A 16,888-nucleotide genomic window follows, 5' to 3' on the forward strand; every position below is an offset into this window, starting at 1 on the left:
CAAGAAGTAAATATGTAAAGTGATAAATGGCATACAGGGGTTGTTTCTCCAGGCTCACAGGTGTGTGGCACGTTACGGTCACACTGGTGTTTTACCACGACCTTGTTTTCCTCAGATCCACAATCGTTACGAGGGCAAAGACATTTCGAAGCACAAGAGAAATCTGGCCATAGCTGGCGGCGTCACCTTGTCCGTCATCGTGTCTCCAGTTGTCGCTGCTGTAACCGTAGGTAAGGAATTATTAATGTCAAATTTAGACCTTTATCTCGTGTATTCTGGGCACTGCTTGTATATAGTGTGTATAGCGCCTCCAACAGTTACTGAGAAACCACAACACTGAAGTGTAAGAACAACTGTACAGACCCTGGTTTTTTTTTTATCCATCTAAGGGGTCAATTCTATTAGCCACAAGTTCAAGCGCGGCACAAGTGAGTCCGGCTACTCGCCGCACTTACGTTTCTACGGATTCACCGATTTTTGTTTGCAGCCCCATAGGGCTGCGTACAAAGAGCTGCAAGTCCAGGGTGGCATCGGGCCGTGAGGGTGGCGAGTTGCAGTGCCGTGGCCCGGCATTCGGGCATTATGTACTCTGTATACGGGAAGCAATCGGGAAGCCGACTGCCTAAATACCGGCAGCCGGCTTCCCGACTGTCTTATCCCGGCAAGGGTGAAATGCCGGGCGTCTAGATGTAGACGCCAGCATTTCCCCGACGCCGGGGGACTTAGGGATAGGCACCCCGAGGGAGGGTTAGGGTTAGGCACCCTCGGGGGGACTTAGGGTTAGGCACCCCCCCGGGGGACTTAGGTTTAGGTAGCGGGGAAGGGGGTGGTTAGGGTTAGGCACTTAGATGGGGGATTAGGGTTAGGCACTTGGGGGGGAAGTTAGGGTTAGGCACCCCTAAGGAGGGTTAGGTTAGGTTAGTCGATACTTACCTATCCACAATCGGGATTTCCAGCGCTGTCGTGCTTCCGCTGCTTCGCACTCTGCTCCTGTCGGGCTGACGGGAATCATACCCATTCCCTGTATACTCTGTTGTTTTATTTTGATTTGTTCTCTTCATTTTGTTGCCCCTTTAAATGCTGTTGTATGTAAGCCAGTTGTCTTACAGGTTGTTTTTTTGTCCTGAAGGTATCGGAGTCCCTATTATGTTAGCGTACGTATACGGAGTGGTTCCTATATCGCTTTGCCGCAGTGGAGGGTGTGGCGTGTCCGCCGGCAATGGAAAAGGTGTCCGGATTGAATTTGATGATGAGAATGATATTAATGTTGGTGGAGCAAATACTGCAGCAGGTGAGAACTACACTTATGGGTAGGGGGAGTTTCTGGAGAACGCCATAAATCACTTGTTAATGTCGTGGTGGGTGCGAAGGGTGAGCTTTCAGTGTTCCACACAGTAGACTCTCTAAGAACATGGGAGTTGAACAGGACATATTACATTAATTGTGTATTCCAAACACTGGGAGACCAACCAAGGACCTTTTGTTATTGAACAGGCCTGGCCAAACGGTGGCTCTCCAGCTATTGTAAAACTACAAGTCCCAGCATGCTCTACCACAGTTTTAGCATTCCCTGATAGCTAAACTGTGGCAGGGCATGCTGGAACTTGTAGTTTCACAACAGCTGGAGAGCCACAGGTTGGCCAGTTCTGATCTAGAGCATCCCTGCATGCCTGGCACAAGTTTGTAGTGTAAAGTGACATTGTAATTTCTCCAGGTGGATGTACCCTGTATGTTAGTGCATGAATGAATTGTGTGGCATATCCTCTATTTATCGGAGAGCTCACCCTGCTGGCCAATCAGCTTGCTGTATTCTCCAGGCTTCACAGGTATATTAGAGGGCTCAACAATTTATTTCAGAGTTAGGGGCTAGAGCCAGTAATTTTCTAGCTAGAATTAACCAGGTGGCTCCCAATCTAAAGTTACTCCAGTGTTCTCACCAGGCTATTTTCTGCGGGCGCATCGCCTGGCAGAAACAGCTTACCGCCTGGGACTTCGCCCCCCGCCCCAGTGCACCGCATTCCCGGTCACCCTCAATGTGTCCTTGTTGCTACGGACACGACACCAAGCTGCGCCGACGTCACGTTCTTCACATTGGAGGCTCCGTGTCCGCCGGCAATAAGGACATGTAAGTGAAGGCTCCATGTGACGGGACACAGCTCGTTGGGGCGAGGGGAGAGTGCCGAGCAGAGGATGTGGCTTTGGGGCGGGGGGTAGTTGTCCATAACAGTGCAGGGGCGGTGTCAGGCTGGAGGGAAAAGATACCTCCTCCTGTATAAAAGTTTATAAAAGTTCAGGCGGGAACAGTCACCTGAACTGATTAAAGAGAGCTGGCAAGTGGGGCCAGTATCTGTAGAGCTGTATAAAAAATATTTTCTGTGTAGCCTGCAAGTGGGGCCAGTATCTGTAGAGCTGTATAAAACATATATTCTGTGTAGCCTGCAAGTGGGGACAGTATCTGGGCATCTAAGAAAAAGAGAATTAATATATAAATTGTTATTTCAAGTTTAAATCATTATAAGGTCAGGATTTAAACATTTTATTATTGCGAAGGCCCCACTCGGCTACTTCTTCATGCCACCCGGCTACTTCTTCATGCCACCCGGGGAGAACACTGTACTCTGTCCGATGACTCGGGTCGGCCTCCTGGGTTGTTCATTGGCCACCAATGAGACCGTGGTACTAAATTGATTATTGATATGTTAATCAGTTGCATGCAGTTTATTTTTCTACTTGGCCACGCCCATGTCATCACTTGGGATTCCATCAGGTCCCCAGTGCCATTGGGCTGTCTCCTGTACTGCCTGCTGGCACTTATGATGAGTTTAGCAGAAAGAAAAGGCAGGTCCTGATCTGCTTAAATTCATTATCCTCATCCACAGTGAGAATTAAGCATTGCCAGATCATATCCGCAGAATGTCTGACCGTAGTACCTACAAGGATTTCCGGGCAATCTGGGGCCCTCAAAAAAGCCATAGGGGTCTATGTACTAAGTCTTGGAGAGAGAGAAAGTACCAACCAATCTGCTCCTAAGTGTCATTTTTGAAAAACAGCCTGTAAAGTGACTGTTACGAGCTGATTGGTTGGTACTTTAGCTCTCTCCAATGCTTAGTAAATAGCACCCATAGTGCACCAACTGCCCCACAGTTGCCCATTGTTTGGCTCATGTACCTTAACATATTCTGCCATTTTGGTGATTGCTATGGAGAAATATCTTCTGTTACTTTGCAAGTTGTTTCTAAGTTTAATATTTCCTTTACTTTTACAGTTATGACAACTTATTTTGTGTCCAGTCTCTTTCCGCATGTGCACTGGGTGGAACTTGTAAGGTCGTCTGTGTTTCAGATCTCCAACCCCCCAGCCCTTCAGTATTTGCATTAAGTCCATTAGTACTACAATGCATTGCATGGACTGCGCTATACGAAGTGGCAATATTTTTTTAAGACACACTGTTGCCCTCTGCTGGTCATGTAAAGCTACACAGCTGACTTCCTCTGTGTGCTGAGTTTTGTTTTGTGCTCAGTTCAGTTTCCTGTGGCTGTCTCCTCCCAAATAAGGCAAGAATAATCTCCAATCCGCGCTGTTCATGCCAAGAGAATAGTTTTGAACGCAGACAAGCCAACAATCTCCCAGCCAAGATGACAAATAATTTCTTCTGCCTAAATTTTGCCATGGGCTGCAGCTTCGACATTGAACAGTCATGTATTGTGTAGCAATCATCCTCTGCTAATAGGGGAAACCACATAGTAGATGTGACTAATTCCCGTGTTCCTTTATAGCAGTGGTTCTCAAACTCAGTCCTCAGACCCCACACAGGTCACGTTTTCCAGGTCACCCAGCAGGTGCACAGGTGTACTCATTACTAACTGACACATTTTAAAAGATCCACAGGTGGAGCTAATTATTTCACTTGTGATGTTGTGAGGACACCTGGAAAACATGACCTGTTTGGGGTCCTGAGGACCGAATTTGAGAACCTGTGCTTTATAGGATTACATTGCAGAATAGATTCCGGTTGTGCACAGCTCTCTGTAAAGAGAGAGAGACTGGACAGTCCTGTGTAATTAGAGCGCGCACATTGTATGAGCTAAACTGGTCCACACAGGCACGTAGTCCACTTATACAGTCACACCCACTACATGGAGTTTTCATCTTGTTTATAAGGGTGTGTGTGTATATGTATGTACATATATATATATATATAATTTCACACACACACACACTTAATTTAATATTGCATGTAGACAGAAGGTGTAAAGGAATCAAAAACGTATTTGTCTACATATGTGTAAGTAATGTGGACTGTTCTTCACACAGATAGTCTGTTGAGGCGTAACTAAATATCACTTAGACTATAAGGGGTAAATTTACTAAAGTGAGAGTTTTTAGAAGTGAGTTTTAAAAGTGATGTTGCCCATAGCAACCAATCAGACTCTAGCTATTATCTTCTAGAAGGTGCTAGTTAAATGTTAAGTAGAATCTGATTGGTTGCTATGGGCAACATCACTTTTAAAACTCACTTCTAAAAACTCTCACTTTAGTAAATTTACCCCTAAAGCTGATTTATTGTCCCCTTTGTTAACAGATCTCACTGTTGAATTTAAAGATATTTTATAATGGTCTAAGGGGTCAATCTAATTCCACGCAAAATCTGCAGGTTGCCGTTGCAACGGCGTTAAAGCAACGGCACCGCACCTCGTGGCCCACTCCGAGCCCGAATTTGCATCATTTTGCTTGTAGCCCTATGGGGCTGCGAGCACTTTCATGCGAATTTGGGCTGCCATCAAGTGCGCCCGTTGTCGTGATGACTCGCACCCGTGAGTACATCGCGTGGAATTAGATTGTCCCCTAAATTTATATACAGTATGTAACAGACAGAGAGAACCCCTTTTAATGAATGTAGAATTGGTAAGTGAAGGGAGAAGTTCTAATAAAACCAGATGGGCCAAATAATATTGTTTTCCAAAATTTTTAAAATGTAGCGTATTGTTTTGTAATATTCCTTTTCTTGCCCTGTGATACAAACATCCTGGTTATTGTGAATGTTGTCCTGATACTGCTGTTCGAGGTAGGGATGTTACCTGACACTGCTGCCCCAGATTACTGTAAAATTACTGAATGCGCTATGATAGATGTATCGTCCAAATATGAAGTCACTGTGGGGGAGATTTATTAAACCTTCTGTATGGGGCAAATGGATGTTTTGCCAGAGCAACTAATCAGCTTCTAGCGATCATTTATCTAGTACATTCTATACAATGATAGCCCAAATCTGATTGGTTGTTCCTTGTAGAATTAGATAAATATTCCTGTTTTTCGTCCACTTGACCTGTTTACTTTCCAGTAGGGGAACTCCATGTTCTCTATCGGCCCATTACTTTTCCATTCTGTTCTCAGAGTCTGAGCCAAGGATATTGCTCACTTCTCAGGGAAAGTATGAAGCTCTATTTCCCCTGGTAACTTCCTGACCTCAGCCTTTAATGTCATATGAAATAACAGAACAGTTTTTTTGGCAGAGTTGTGGTATCACCGGTCATTGTGGCCAGGTGACCTTTGTAATGCTCATCCATTGTTTGCACAGTTTTCACAGCATGTTAGCTGATGTAGTTTGTGCAGATTGGGCATCAGTTGGTACTTTGTATGCATTGCTCCAACATTTTATCTGTTTTATTTAGATACCGCGTCTGTAGCCGAGGCTCGTCACAACCCCAGTATCGGGGAAGGAAGCGTAGGAGGGATGACTGGCAGTCTGAGCGCCAGCGGAAGTCACATGGATAGGATTGGCGCAATCAGAGACAACCTGAGTGAAACGGCCAGCACCATGGCGCTAGCAGGGGCCAGCATTACCGGCAGCCTTTCCGGGAGCGCTATGGTGAATTGTTTTAATAGGTAAAGCACTACTCACGTTCTTCATTCCAGCTGATTGACCAGCTTTGAGCTTTTGTCTGGAGAACAGGAAAATAAATGCATTCTTTACCCCGCTTCCAGCTCTAAGTGACATACTTGGCATGAAACCTGTAAGCAAGAGAATGACTCTGTGTGACTGTGACAAGTGTACATACTGATATTCCGTTTCTCATACTTCCCTTAACACAACGTTACTGACATACTGGTTTATACTGGCGTTAGCCCTTTCCGGGCTTTTGTATTCTCCTAGTACAGAGATCAAGAATTACTATCCACTTATTCTCTGGCGTTGTGACGTCATCCCTTGTGTTATGGTCTTTACAGATGGAATTTATGCACCACTAAGTCAAGTCTTACAAACACATTCTAACTCCGGTATGGCCATCAGAGCACTGACGGCAATACTACTGCTCCTATCTGCCCATCGGGTCTGTCCATTCAGAGCTTAGACTGCAGCACAGCTACAGAACCCTTTATACTGGAGACCAAAGGTGCTATCAGCCAATCCAAGCTTCAGCCATGGATACTGGACACCAACAACAAGAGGAAGCGTCCCAGAATCCCCTGCTCACCAGCAGCAATACAGAATATCAGCAGCTGACTCCCATTATCATTAAACACACTTCGCTCATAATCCCACAGGCTAATGGACTGCAGTTTTCTAATGTTCCTATTAAAGGCACACAACGGTGGTGTGAGACGGTGTGTAAGGCTCCAGAAATTGATTTTTTTTCCTCTTATTATGGCTGCAATTCATTAATAGAAGTATTTAAATGAGAATTTAAAAAAGCCTGCTGGGTGCAGTCTATGGTCAGGCAAAGCAAGCTAGGAAATATGATCCATCAGTAATGTTGATGTTTGTAGTCGGGGTTTCAGAAGATATGAGTGCAGCATTTCTGTATCTACACAACAACATGTATTGAATTTGGGGTTTTCAGTCATCTTAGGCATTTAATAAATACTACCGGTATATATAAAACAACCAATGACTCTGTATATTAGTGTTCCCTCCCAAATTAACTATAACCATGCACCTTGTTAAACTGCCGCTAAGTTTCTGAAAGTCTAAGAGAAACATGAAGCATTAGGAAATGTATTCAACCTCACACAACTTGGACTATAATGGGATGGATTTCATATTAGTATTACCCCCAGTCATAAAGCCACTTAAAGTGGTTAGGTTTAGGGTACCCGGGGGGGGGGGGGACTTAGGGTTAGGCACCCCCCGGGGGGGTTAGGGTTAGGCACTTAGATGGGGGCTTAGGGTTAGGCACTGGGGGGGAAGGTTAGGGTTAGGCACCCCTAAGGGGGAGGGTTAGGGGGTAGAATTAGGTTAGTATATACTTTACATTGGACGATCAGGATTTCCTCCTCTGCCGGGATGCCGCTGTCGGGATTCCAACCGCCAAGCAGGGGTCCGACGGTAAATCATGCCGATTCCCTCCACTATGCCCTTGGAGATAATAGCAGGATGTTATCGTGGGCTGTACCAGTAATCCTAAAACTGAAGCCGATCTGTTCACTTGGTGCCAGAGTATTCAGAGTATCAAAGTATTCATGAGGCATTGGCTCCTATAGAGTTAATGTGTTGCGTTCTCCTGAGTGTTACTTTAGCTCCTGCACAGTGACTGTCCCGCTCTGTGTATGTGACCAGTGCATTATGTTAAGGCACCAGGCGGATCGTGGAGCCGTCTCCTGTGGTTCCTTAGTGATCATGGATATACAATTTTTATAGTGGTTCATTCATCAGGGTGGGCATGTATTCATGGGTGGTACGTGTCTCGGATGTGTGCCCTGGACTAATAAGCAGTCCGTCATTATCGTACACTATGGAAGTTTCTGTACCTGTGGATGCCTAGTGTGTGAGTAAATAAACCGAGATCTTCTGTACTAAATTGAAAAAATTTTTCAGATTGGAGTCTAAAAACAATAAAAAAAACACATTTTTAAATTTAAAACTAAATTTCCTGAGGTAAAATCTTCAGCCAATTAGATAAAGCATGATTTATTTTAACACCTTTTAAGTGTAGAAATAAACAATGTAAAATGGAACGTAAAAATTGGTTGCTTTGCATGAAATGATAAACCAGCGATTATAATAGTCGCCCTTTCTCACATTGCTGTTTGAAACATTCAGCAGAAATTACAGATGTCCATTAGAAAACAACCCTCCAATTACAATTCGTTACAAAATTATTTACCCATTACTTTAAGATACATCTAATTAAATGTACCCTGTTGTCTGTAAAAGCCACATAGGATACCACCCGTGGATATTTTGAGGGAAACTCAGGTCAGCGCGGTTTGTCATTTTTGAAACGGCAAATCATGGCCATCTGCATTGAGAGTTGTGCCTCGCCCTATAGAGCTGCACAGGACAACTCGCTGTGTTAGGGCTACAGTAATTGGCCAATATGTGTGCAGTCAGGCATTGCACGTTTCTGCGGCACACTGGCAGTGATTGGGTTCCCCCTTAGTGTTTCAGTTGATTTCAAAATACATACATTAGGCCTGATTCAGATTTGGGAATAGAGTAAGATGCAACAAGTAACTGTGCATCTGTACAAGCCATGCTGCAATGCAAGGGGTGCAAATACATACTTTTTGTTTGTTTGTTTGTTTGTTTTTTGCATGCTGGGTAAATACTGGCTGCTTTTGCATGTAGCCCACAAATATTGGACATCTTTTTTTGGTTTTACCAAGATGCAGTGTTACTTGCTATATCCCATTCTACTTCCAAATCTGAATCAAGACCATCGTACCATATCCCATCATTAGTTACTTCACTTGCAAACAAGGACTTTCCATGGGACAATAATAACCTGGTCACTTCACAAATCAAGTATGAGACCTACTTATCAAGTGGGGGAAGAAATCAATATGGTCTATTGATACCAATAATGACCCCTTTGTCCTCAGTGCTTTGCGCTATGTTTGGCCCACATTGAACGCTCTCCTTACCATGAATGATGGTGGCGTTAGTATAATACTACGGGATGTCTCTCTGCTGCATGGACTGGGGAAATTTTTGAGAATAGAAACATGTATGGTGTGCGATATGGAAATATCTCTGAGAAGAGCCCACTGCCGAGACCTAGGATCTGAGAGATTTATACTCCAGTGGGACAATGACCCCACGCCTACCACAGAGACTGAATTAAGTGGTTTAAATACAAGAAATACAACATCCTGGAGTAGCTCAGTCAAAGTCTGGATCTTTGTCACATCAAGAATCTGTGGCCTGACTTGAAAATTGTTGATCATCCATCCAGATTATATAGTTATATTACCATAGCTATAATCGCACCCAACTGGACATTTATTCATCACTTTTCTGTTTTATTATTATTTATTTGTAAATAATGTGTAATGTATTTGACTTTAGAGTACACTGTGTCTGATAAACAAAAATATGAAAAGTGCTACAGTGATGATCCCTGTTTATAGCCCCTTTACCCAATGCTTCAATGAGTGAAGAGGGGCAAATATATTTCAGGTTACATTTGTTTACTGATGGCAGCAATTATTCTCCTATAGGCAGCAGATTTTTTGTGTATTAAAGGTGATTGGATGATGCACGGTCGGATAGTTTCAGATTAGGCTTGGGAGATTTTGGGAAGCCCCAGTGACTACAAAGTATTCATCATTAGGGAGATATATGTAGCGAATCTTCTCCATAATGTTGGCCAGACCATGCGTCTAATGGAGATGCAGTCAGGAAGCCGACGGTTGCATTGCCGGCTTCCCGACTGTCAAATACCGGCAAGGTACTAATGACAGGCATCGAAATTCCGACGCCTGTCAGACCTACGCTGGGAGCACGACACCCGGCATACCGATCGAAGGTAAGCCGGGCACGGATAGCTGCAGGGGGGTGTGGGGGGGTTAGGTTAGGGGCTCCTGGGGGGTACTTAGAGTTAGGCACCCCCCGGGAGACTTAGGTTTAGGCTGCAGGGAAGGTGGGGTTAGGTTTAAGCACTTAGGGAGGGGGATAGGGTTAGGCACTCCTAAAGGAGGGTTAGGGGGTAGAATAGGGTTAGTTGTACTTACCTTTTCTTAGCTTCGGGATCTTCACCCCTGCTGGGCTTCCGCTGTCGGGATGTGTGTTCTAGGCTGTGGGGGGAGAATGAGATGAATTTACCATCACTAATGATGGTGCTGTATGCTTACAGTGTGTGTGTAACGTGCCCATGCCACTGTTTTACATGTCGTTGTCTAACTCTCTGCAGGCTTGAAGTCCAAGCAGACATTCAGAAGGAGCGATACAGCCTGAGTGGAGAATCGGGCACTGTCAGCTTAGGAACAGTCAGCGACAATGCAAGCACCAAAGCCATGGCTGGATCCATTCTGAATTCTTATATCCCGCTGGACAGGTACAGAGGCATCGTTAAGAGGATTGTAGTTCTATTATTCAAGTTGTTGGTCCTACCAGCCAGGATGAACGGCGTAATTGCCAATGCCCATGTACTAACATTGCTTGTACAGTAGGTACATTTGTATGTCTAACTTGTGCTAGACAGATGAAAGCTCATTGCTGATTGGTTGCTGTAGCTCTGTGTAAGTTTTGCACCTGTGTGTGATGTAAGTAAATGTGCTCTAATGGAATTATCATGAGCATGTGTCCTATACATTCACAAGAACCCAGTAACCTAAGTGAGGCTTTCAATATAGGTAGAGCCCCAAAAAGACTCCCTTCCCGCTCCACTGAGTGACAGGTGTGCTTTAATTCTAGAGCAACAATGAGTAGTCCAGGCAAAAGTGTTAAAGTATATTTAGTATTATAGGACTGATCATCTGTGAATTTGTGGATAAGCAGCTCATACATTTGTCAGTAAACCCGTCTCCTTTGCGCTACCATGTCACCCAACAGCCTTTGCTAAGTGGTTTGTAATCGCATTAGATAGCGGGTGTCCAAGCCATAGCTTAATGCAATCAACCATAAATGTCTGAATACCTACAGCCACTCCTGCTTACTGCGTACGTCAGCTCCACATCAATCATCAGCCCTGATCTACATCTAATGCCGGGCATACACTATTCAATTAGCGGGAGAACCGCCCGATATCAAGGGATCCCCCCGATGACTCTAATGTGTGTGCGGCTGACCGAGGGTAAAATATCGATCAGTCGGGCATTTTGGATGCAATAGTTTGTAAGTTAAATGTCTGCCACATTGGGCAGTGTATGCCCAGCCACGACCGACAGACATTTCCCCTGTTCCTTCACAGGGAATGAATGCGGACATGTCTCCTCCTTAGGGGCAGAGAACGCAGATATAGGGGCCAATACACTGTGAGATACAGTATCTCACACTGTATGCCCGCGGTATCTGCAGGGTGTCGGCCTGCCAGATAAAATGTATTTCGGTCTGACAGGCATTTTATCTGGCAGTGTATGCCCAGAATGACTGAGCTATCAAATGTCCTTCATGACATCTAGAAGTGTTTGTTTTCATTATTCAACCACCCAGGTCAGGTCATAACCATCTGTCCTTGCTCCAATAGCCGGGCATGTCCAAATTGATTGTGTGTGTGTGTGTGTGTGTGTGTGTGTGTGTGTGTGTGTGTGTGTGTGTGTGGCCTCAATGGACATAGTTCTGGGTGCTGTACCCAGAATACCAATTTGGCAGTTTAGCATACACGCTTTGGTTGTACTAGCTAGGCTCCGTGTCCTGGCGCCAGGGAGAAAGACATAAAAACTTTGTGGAGCTCTCAGCCATCAGTGGTAGAGAACCATTGGACCACTGCCATCGATGGCAAGGCCATCGGTTCTTAGCCATCAATGGTCATGGCCATCGCTAGGCCTTTTATTCATGGCTCCTCCTCTCATTGTATCTATGATAGAAATAGAACATTTGTGGTTGGCCAATAGGATTGTATAGGGGAAGGAATTTGCATATCCATATTCAACTCCATATCGGAGTTAGGGCATGAGATTTAATCCTTAACCCTTTTTGTTTCTTTCTGTGCGGCAATAATGTTATTCTAAGCTAATTATCAAATTGTAAATACCTCATGTTGTAGGGGAGAGATCTTAATTCAATGTTTAACTGACTGTATCTTAAAATGCTTTGTTTAGACCCTTGGTAAATTTCCATAGCTACTGATTTATAGTGAATGACTTGTTTAAATAGTCTATAGCTTGCCAGCATCTATTTGTCAGATATGTTTGATCAATTATATGAAAAAAAATTAGACCTCGTTGATCTAATTGTTCAACAAATGTTTTTACAGGGAGGGTAACAGCATGGAGGTACAAGTGGACATCGAGTCTAAACCAGCCAAATTCAGGCATAACAGTGGCAGCAGTAGCGTGGATGATGGTAGTGCCCCAAGCCGCAGTAACACGGGTGGTTCTGTAGCCTGCCAAACTGAGAGTAAGTGCAGCGCCACCAAGTGGTCCAAAGATGCAACAGCCGGCAAAAAATGCAAAGGCAAATTAAGAAAGAAAAGTAGCACCAAGATAAACGAGACGAGAGAGGACATGGACGCGCAGCTCCTGGAGCAGCAAAGCACCCATTCCAGTGAATGTGACTCCCCATCTCTTAGTGACAGCATACCATCAGTGGCAGACTCTCACTCCAGCCACTTCTCAGAATTCAGCTGCTCCGACATAGAGAGCATGAAGACTTCTTGCAGCCATGGCTCCAATGAGTATCACGCCCGTTTTGTCACAGTCAGCCCACTCCCGGAAGTAGAAAACGACCGCCTGGAAAATTCTCCTCAGCCAAGTGGGGTTGCTATGGTTCCTTGCACGGACATCCCACAGCTAAGTTACATAGCAGAGGAGGGTGCCGGTAAGCGCATACCAAACACAGAGGAGGATATAGAGACTGATCCAAATACACACCCAGAAGGGAACTGTGCAATCCAAACTGATATATAGGCCTGTTATTGCTGCAATACTACTCTTTACCACTAACCAGTTCTGCTAAGATGGAAAGCTTTGCAAAAACAAAAAAAAAGTTGGGTAACCACTCGGGAAATTACAGTAATAAAGAACGTTAAACCGTCCCGTTGTGTAACACGGATTTTGAAAATCCCCTTATTTGAAGCATTGTGACAAAATGTCTAATGCACATTTATGGCGATGAAATGTCAGTCATTCGGAAGGATACCGAGCACCCAATCTTTCAGTGCTTGCGCTTCTACATTTAGCAGACAGTAAGAGGTTATCTGCAAACTGCAGCCAAACTTGAAGCTCCCCAATACACAGCAGGCTTGCGTGCACCGCAGGGCAGCCATATTGACTGCATGTCAATGTTCTGTGAGGATTTTTTTCTGTAAGCGTTATAACAGGGTCATAACTACAATCACTAGTTACTTATGGGTATAACTTCATTCCAAGTTATTGAGGTTGTGAAAATAAAAATTTTAAGTTTTAAGCTAATTTTTCTGCAAGGTATGCAGGCCTCCAGTTGCATAGAGGTTACTTAAAGTTATGCAGATTTTTTTTTGTTTTTTCTTTTTTCTTTTTGCACAACTAAGAGAACTGGTACATGTTGAATAGAAGTATTGTAAATATCCCTTTTCTAGCATCACTCGTGTTAAACAGAACAACACAAAATGGCGTCCATATGACACTATTTAAACCAATCAGACTCCGAGAAAAAAAAAAAAAAAGGGGCAGTTCAGTTTCACCTTTCTTTCGGGGAGCAGAACATCCTCTGATTATTTTGGTGCCTTCAGTAAAGAAAGACTGGGTAATAAGTGCCTGGTCATTTTGAGAATTTTTATTAAATGTATTTGTTTATTTTATTTTATTTTTCTTCATAGTCCTCTGTGGCCACCCGGGGACTGGATTTAATGTCCCAGGCCAAGCAATGACTGTGGTAGATCATTATAAATGTATGTCATTAAGTACAAATGTATTCACCTACCAAAGACACACTCAGGCTTTAGAAGAGAAAATAGCGAAGTGACATCTAAAATTGCAACATAAAGCACAGTGCAGATCGTACCAGGGGTGGCTGTGGAACATGGCTGCAATTTTAGTTTTATGGTTTTATTCTAAAAGAAAAAAAATATATATATAGTAAAGGCTAAAGGTCCAGAAAGTGGTCAAAGCATCTTTACTGTTAATCTGTGCAATGTAATTCACTTTGACAATGCAGACCAGGTGTAGGTATTGGGATAAAGTCGGTATTCTGTAAGTATTGTCAAGATGGTGCTATTGAATGTCCTGCAGTGGTTCTACAATGTTACGCCATGTGCTGCAGTCCAATACCATGATTCTAATCACCAGTTTAATCCGCTTATAACACTAGTGCCAGTTAAATTTGACAAAGCTTGTTACTGTATTTGTATATTTGTTTTATTTTGCTTAAAATGATGCGTGTATAATGCATAACTGAATAAATGTGTCTGTGCTGAGAGCTCCTTGTCTTTTATCGGTGTGAATAGCACAGGTGCAGAGGTGGCATCTGGGCTGTGAGGTCTGTCTGCACCAGGATTTCCAGGGGACCAAAACAGGATAAGGTGTCATCTACAGAGAGCTACACGAAACACTGACTGCAATAAGTTACCATAGGTTGGGTTCATTGTTGTCAGCAGCGGCTGTCGGGCAGCTTACTAATTATTATGAATTGTAGTAAATAAGAGTCGCAGAAATAGAGACAATTGATTTGAATGCACCCTGGAACACTGCAAAAGTAATGACTCGCCCGTGCCCCAGCACTCTGCATGAGATGTTTACCAGTGTAATAGTGATCAGATCTAACCCGTGCTTGGAAGAGTTCTTGGCTAACATCACTTTTTATTTGTTTATGTAGGTCAGTCTAATGCAGTAATATTAGAAAGTAAAGCACCTGACATTCAGCCATAGTTACTAAGGAAGTTAAGTTCAATAATAGACCACTGTCTAATATTTACTGAACCTCTCATAATATCAGTATCACTTGGAAAGTGGGAGTGAGGAAATCGCCTGTCGGAGGGGGCAGGCCAATGTCGGAGGGGGCAGGCCAATGTCGGAGGGGGCAGGCCAATGTCGGAGGGGGCAGGCCAATGTCGGAGGGGGCAGGCCAATGTCGGAGGGGGCAGGCCAATGTCGGAGGGGGCAGGCCAATGTCGGAGGGGGCAGGCCAATGTCGGAGGGGGCAGGCCAATGTCGGAGGGGGCAGGCCAATGTCGGAGGGGGCAGGCCAATGTCGGAGGGGGCAGGCCAATGTCGGAGGGGGCAGGCCAATGTCGGAGGGGGCAGGCCAATGTCGGAGAGGGAAGAAGCAATTATGGAGTGTGAAGGTTGAGGAATAATAAGCAAATAGATTAGCAATGTCAGAAGGGTTCGCTATCTTGGCACCATTGGAAGAAATAATATGTTTGATTCTGTGTTTAGCCTGTTGAGTACGAAGTTTACAAGTGAAGAGTTTTCCTGCGTGCTTGCCCAACAAATAGAACTTTTGACGTAATCTATTTAAACACAGCTCGGGTGCGGCTATAAGAAGTTTCTGAAGCTGACTTCTTATAGCAGAAAATTCTTTACATAGTTCTCTAGAAGGGCGTAATTTATTATATCCTCCAAGTCCTTAAGTTTAGTTTCTAAATCTAATTGTAGTTGGGCATTTTGACATTTAAGTCGAGCTCCAGCCTGTATAGCAGAGCCCCGTATAACAGCCCTAAAAGCAAACCAGAAAATAAAGTCAGAGGTATCAGACAAGACATTAGATTCCACACAGGTTTTCATGCTATCCGCTATACAGTGCATCCGGGAAGTATTCACAGCACGTCACTTTTTCCACATTTTGTTATGTTACAGCCTTATTCCAAAATGGAATAAATTAATTTTTCTCCACAAAATTTTACACACAATACCCCATAATGACAACGTGTAAAAAGAGTTTTTGAGATTTTTGCAAATTTAATAATAAAAAAAAAAAACAGCTAAGAAATCACATGTACATAAGTATTCACAGCCTTTGCCATGAAGCTCAAATTCCGTTGAGAGACCGAAACGCTAGGTGAGGACCAGTAGAAGAATTAGTAGAGGGTTTGCCATTTATCCATTTTAGGATCTAAAACTAGGTTGAAATCGCCCATTAATATAAAAGAGCTATTTTTAATTTTTTGAATAGTTAAGCACAATTTCCTGAGAAATGGAACTTGATTAGAACTAGGTGAATACACCGCTACTAAGGTCACCCATTTGTCATCTACTTGTCCTACTAAAATAAATACCTCCCGCTCTTGTCAGATATCAGTGTACGTAAAACAAAAGAGAGTGAGTTGCGAAATAGGATAGCAACACCATTTCGTTTAAAGGGACCATTAGCAAAATAACCTACCGGGTACCTATGATCTTTAAGGACAGGAGGGTTCCTAGCATTGAAGTGTTTCTTGTAAAACCACTATGTCCGCCTTATGTTTATGAAATGAGGATAATGCAAGTCTCCTTTTTATTTGGAGAATTTAAACCTTTAACATTTAGTGAAAGTATCCTAACCATTACACTAGATAAGAAAAATAGGAAATAAATGTCAGGACATTTTGTGAAACCCATAAAATTCTAATAGAGTCAGCACATTATGTAAACGTACCCCAAAAATACAGGGAAAAACAAAAAAATAACAAAACAAAAATGACCCGTTATATCGGGCCAGCATAGTTACTGCAGGGATAGGGAGACAAGCAGTAACAACAAAGCAGAGGTGTAGGCCAAAAAGCCACCACCCATGTCCTATTGTCTATGAAAAAAAAGTAAGCAAAACCTATAAAAGGAAAAGCAAAGTACACAGACAAACAATTTACCACACATAAAACAATAGTAATAGAAGGCTCGTAATTATACATAAACCTGTAAGAAGAAGTAGAAAAAGTAACAAATACATTTGCAACAACATGAAAACATCTTGGTGACTCACGAATCCCAGGATAAAGTTCTCGCTGAATCAAGGAACCGCCCTAGAACAAATCAAAGGAGCGCAGTCCCTGAAGAGTTCAATATGCAATCAGCAGAAAGCAATTGAGGAATATAGTAAAGAATTAAAGCA

At 43.4% G+C, this 16,888-nt stretch overlaps 1 protein-coding gene across 2 annotated transcripts in view; it reads left to right on the forward strand.

Annotated features, from left to right (window-relative positions):
* Positions 1-14,271, forward strand: part of RNF19A (ring finger protein 19A, RBR E3 ubiquitin protein ligase) — a 92,791-nt gene extending 78,520 nt beyond the window's left edge. For both annotated transcript variants that reach the window (XM_088442683.1, XM_088442684.1), the window contains exons 6-10: positions 116-230; positions 1,130-1,291; positions 5,673-5,886; positions 10,134-10,277; positions 12,138-14,271. In XM_088442683.1, coding sequence (XP_088298809.1) covers positions 116-230; positions 1,130-1,291; positions 5,673-5,886; positions 10,134-10,277; positions 12,138-12,789 — 1,287 coding nt within the window. In that variant the 3' untranslated portion in view covers positions 12,790-14,271. The remainder of the gene's footprint in view (positions 1-115; positions 231-1,129; positions 1,292-5,672; positions 5,887-10,133; positions 10,278-12,137) is intronic.
* The last annotated feature ends 2,617 nt before the right edge of the window (positions 14,272-16,888 follow it).

The sequence above is a fragment of the Taudactylus pleione genome, unplaced genomic scaffold (genome assembly GCF_031769625.1).
Source record: "Taudactylus pleione unplaced genomic scaffold, aTauple2 ptg000314l, whole genome shotgun sequence".
Classification (NCBI taxonomy): Eukaryota; Metazoa; Chordata; class Amphibia; order Anura; family Myobatrachidae; genus Taudactylus; species Taudactylus pleione.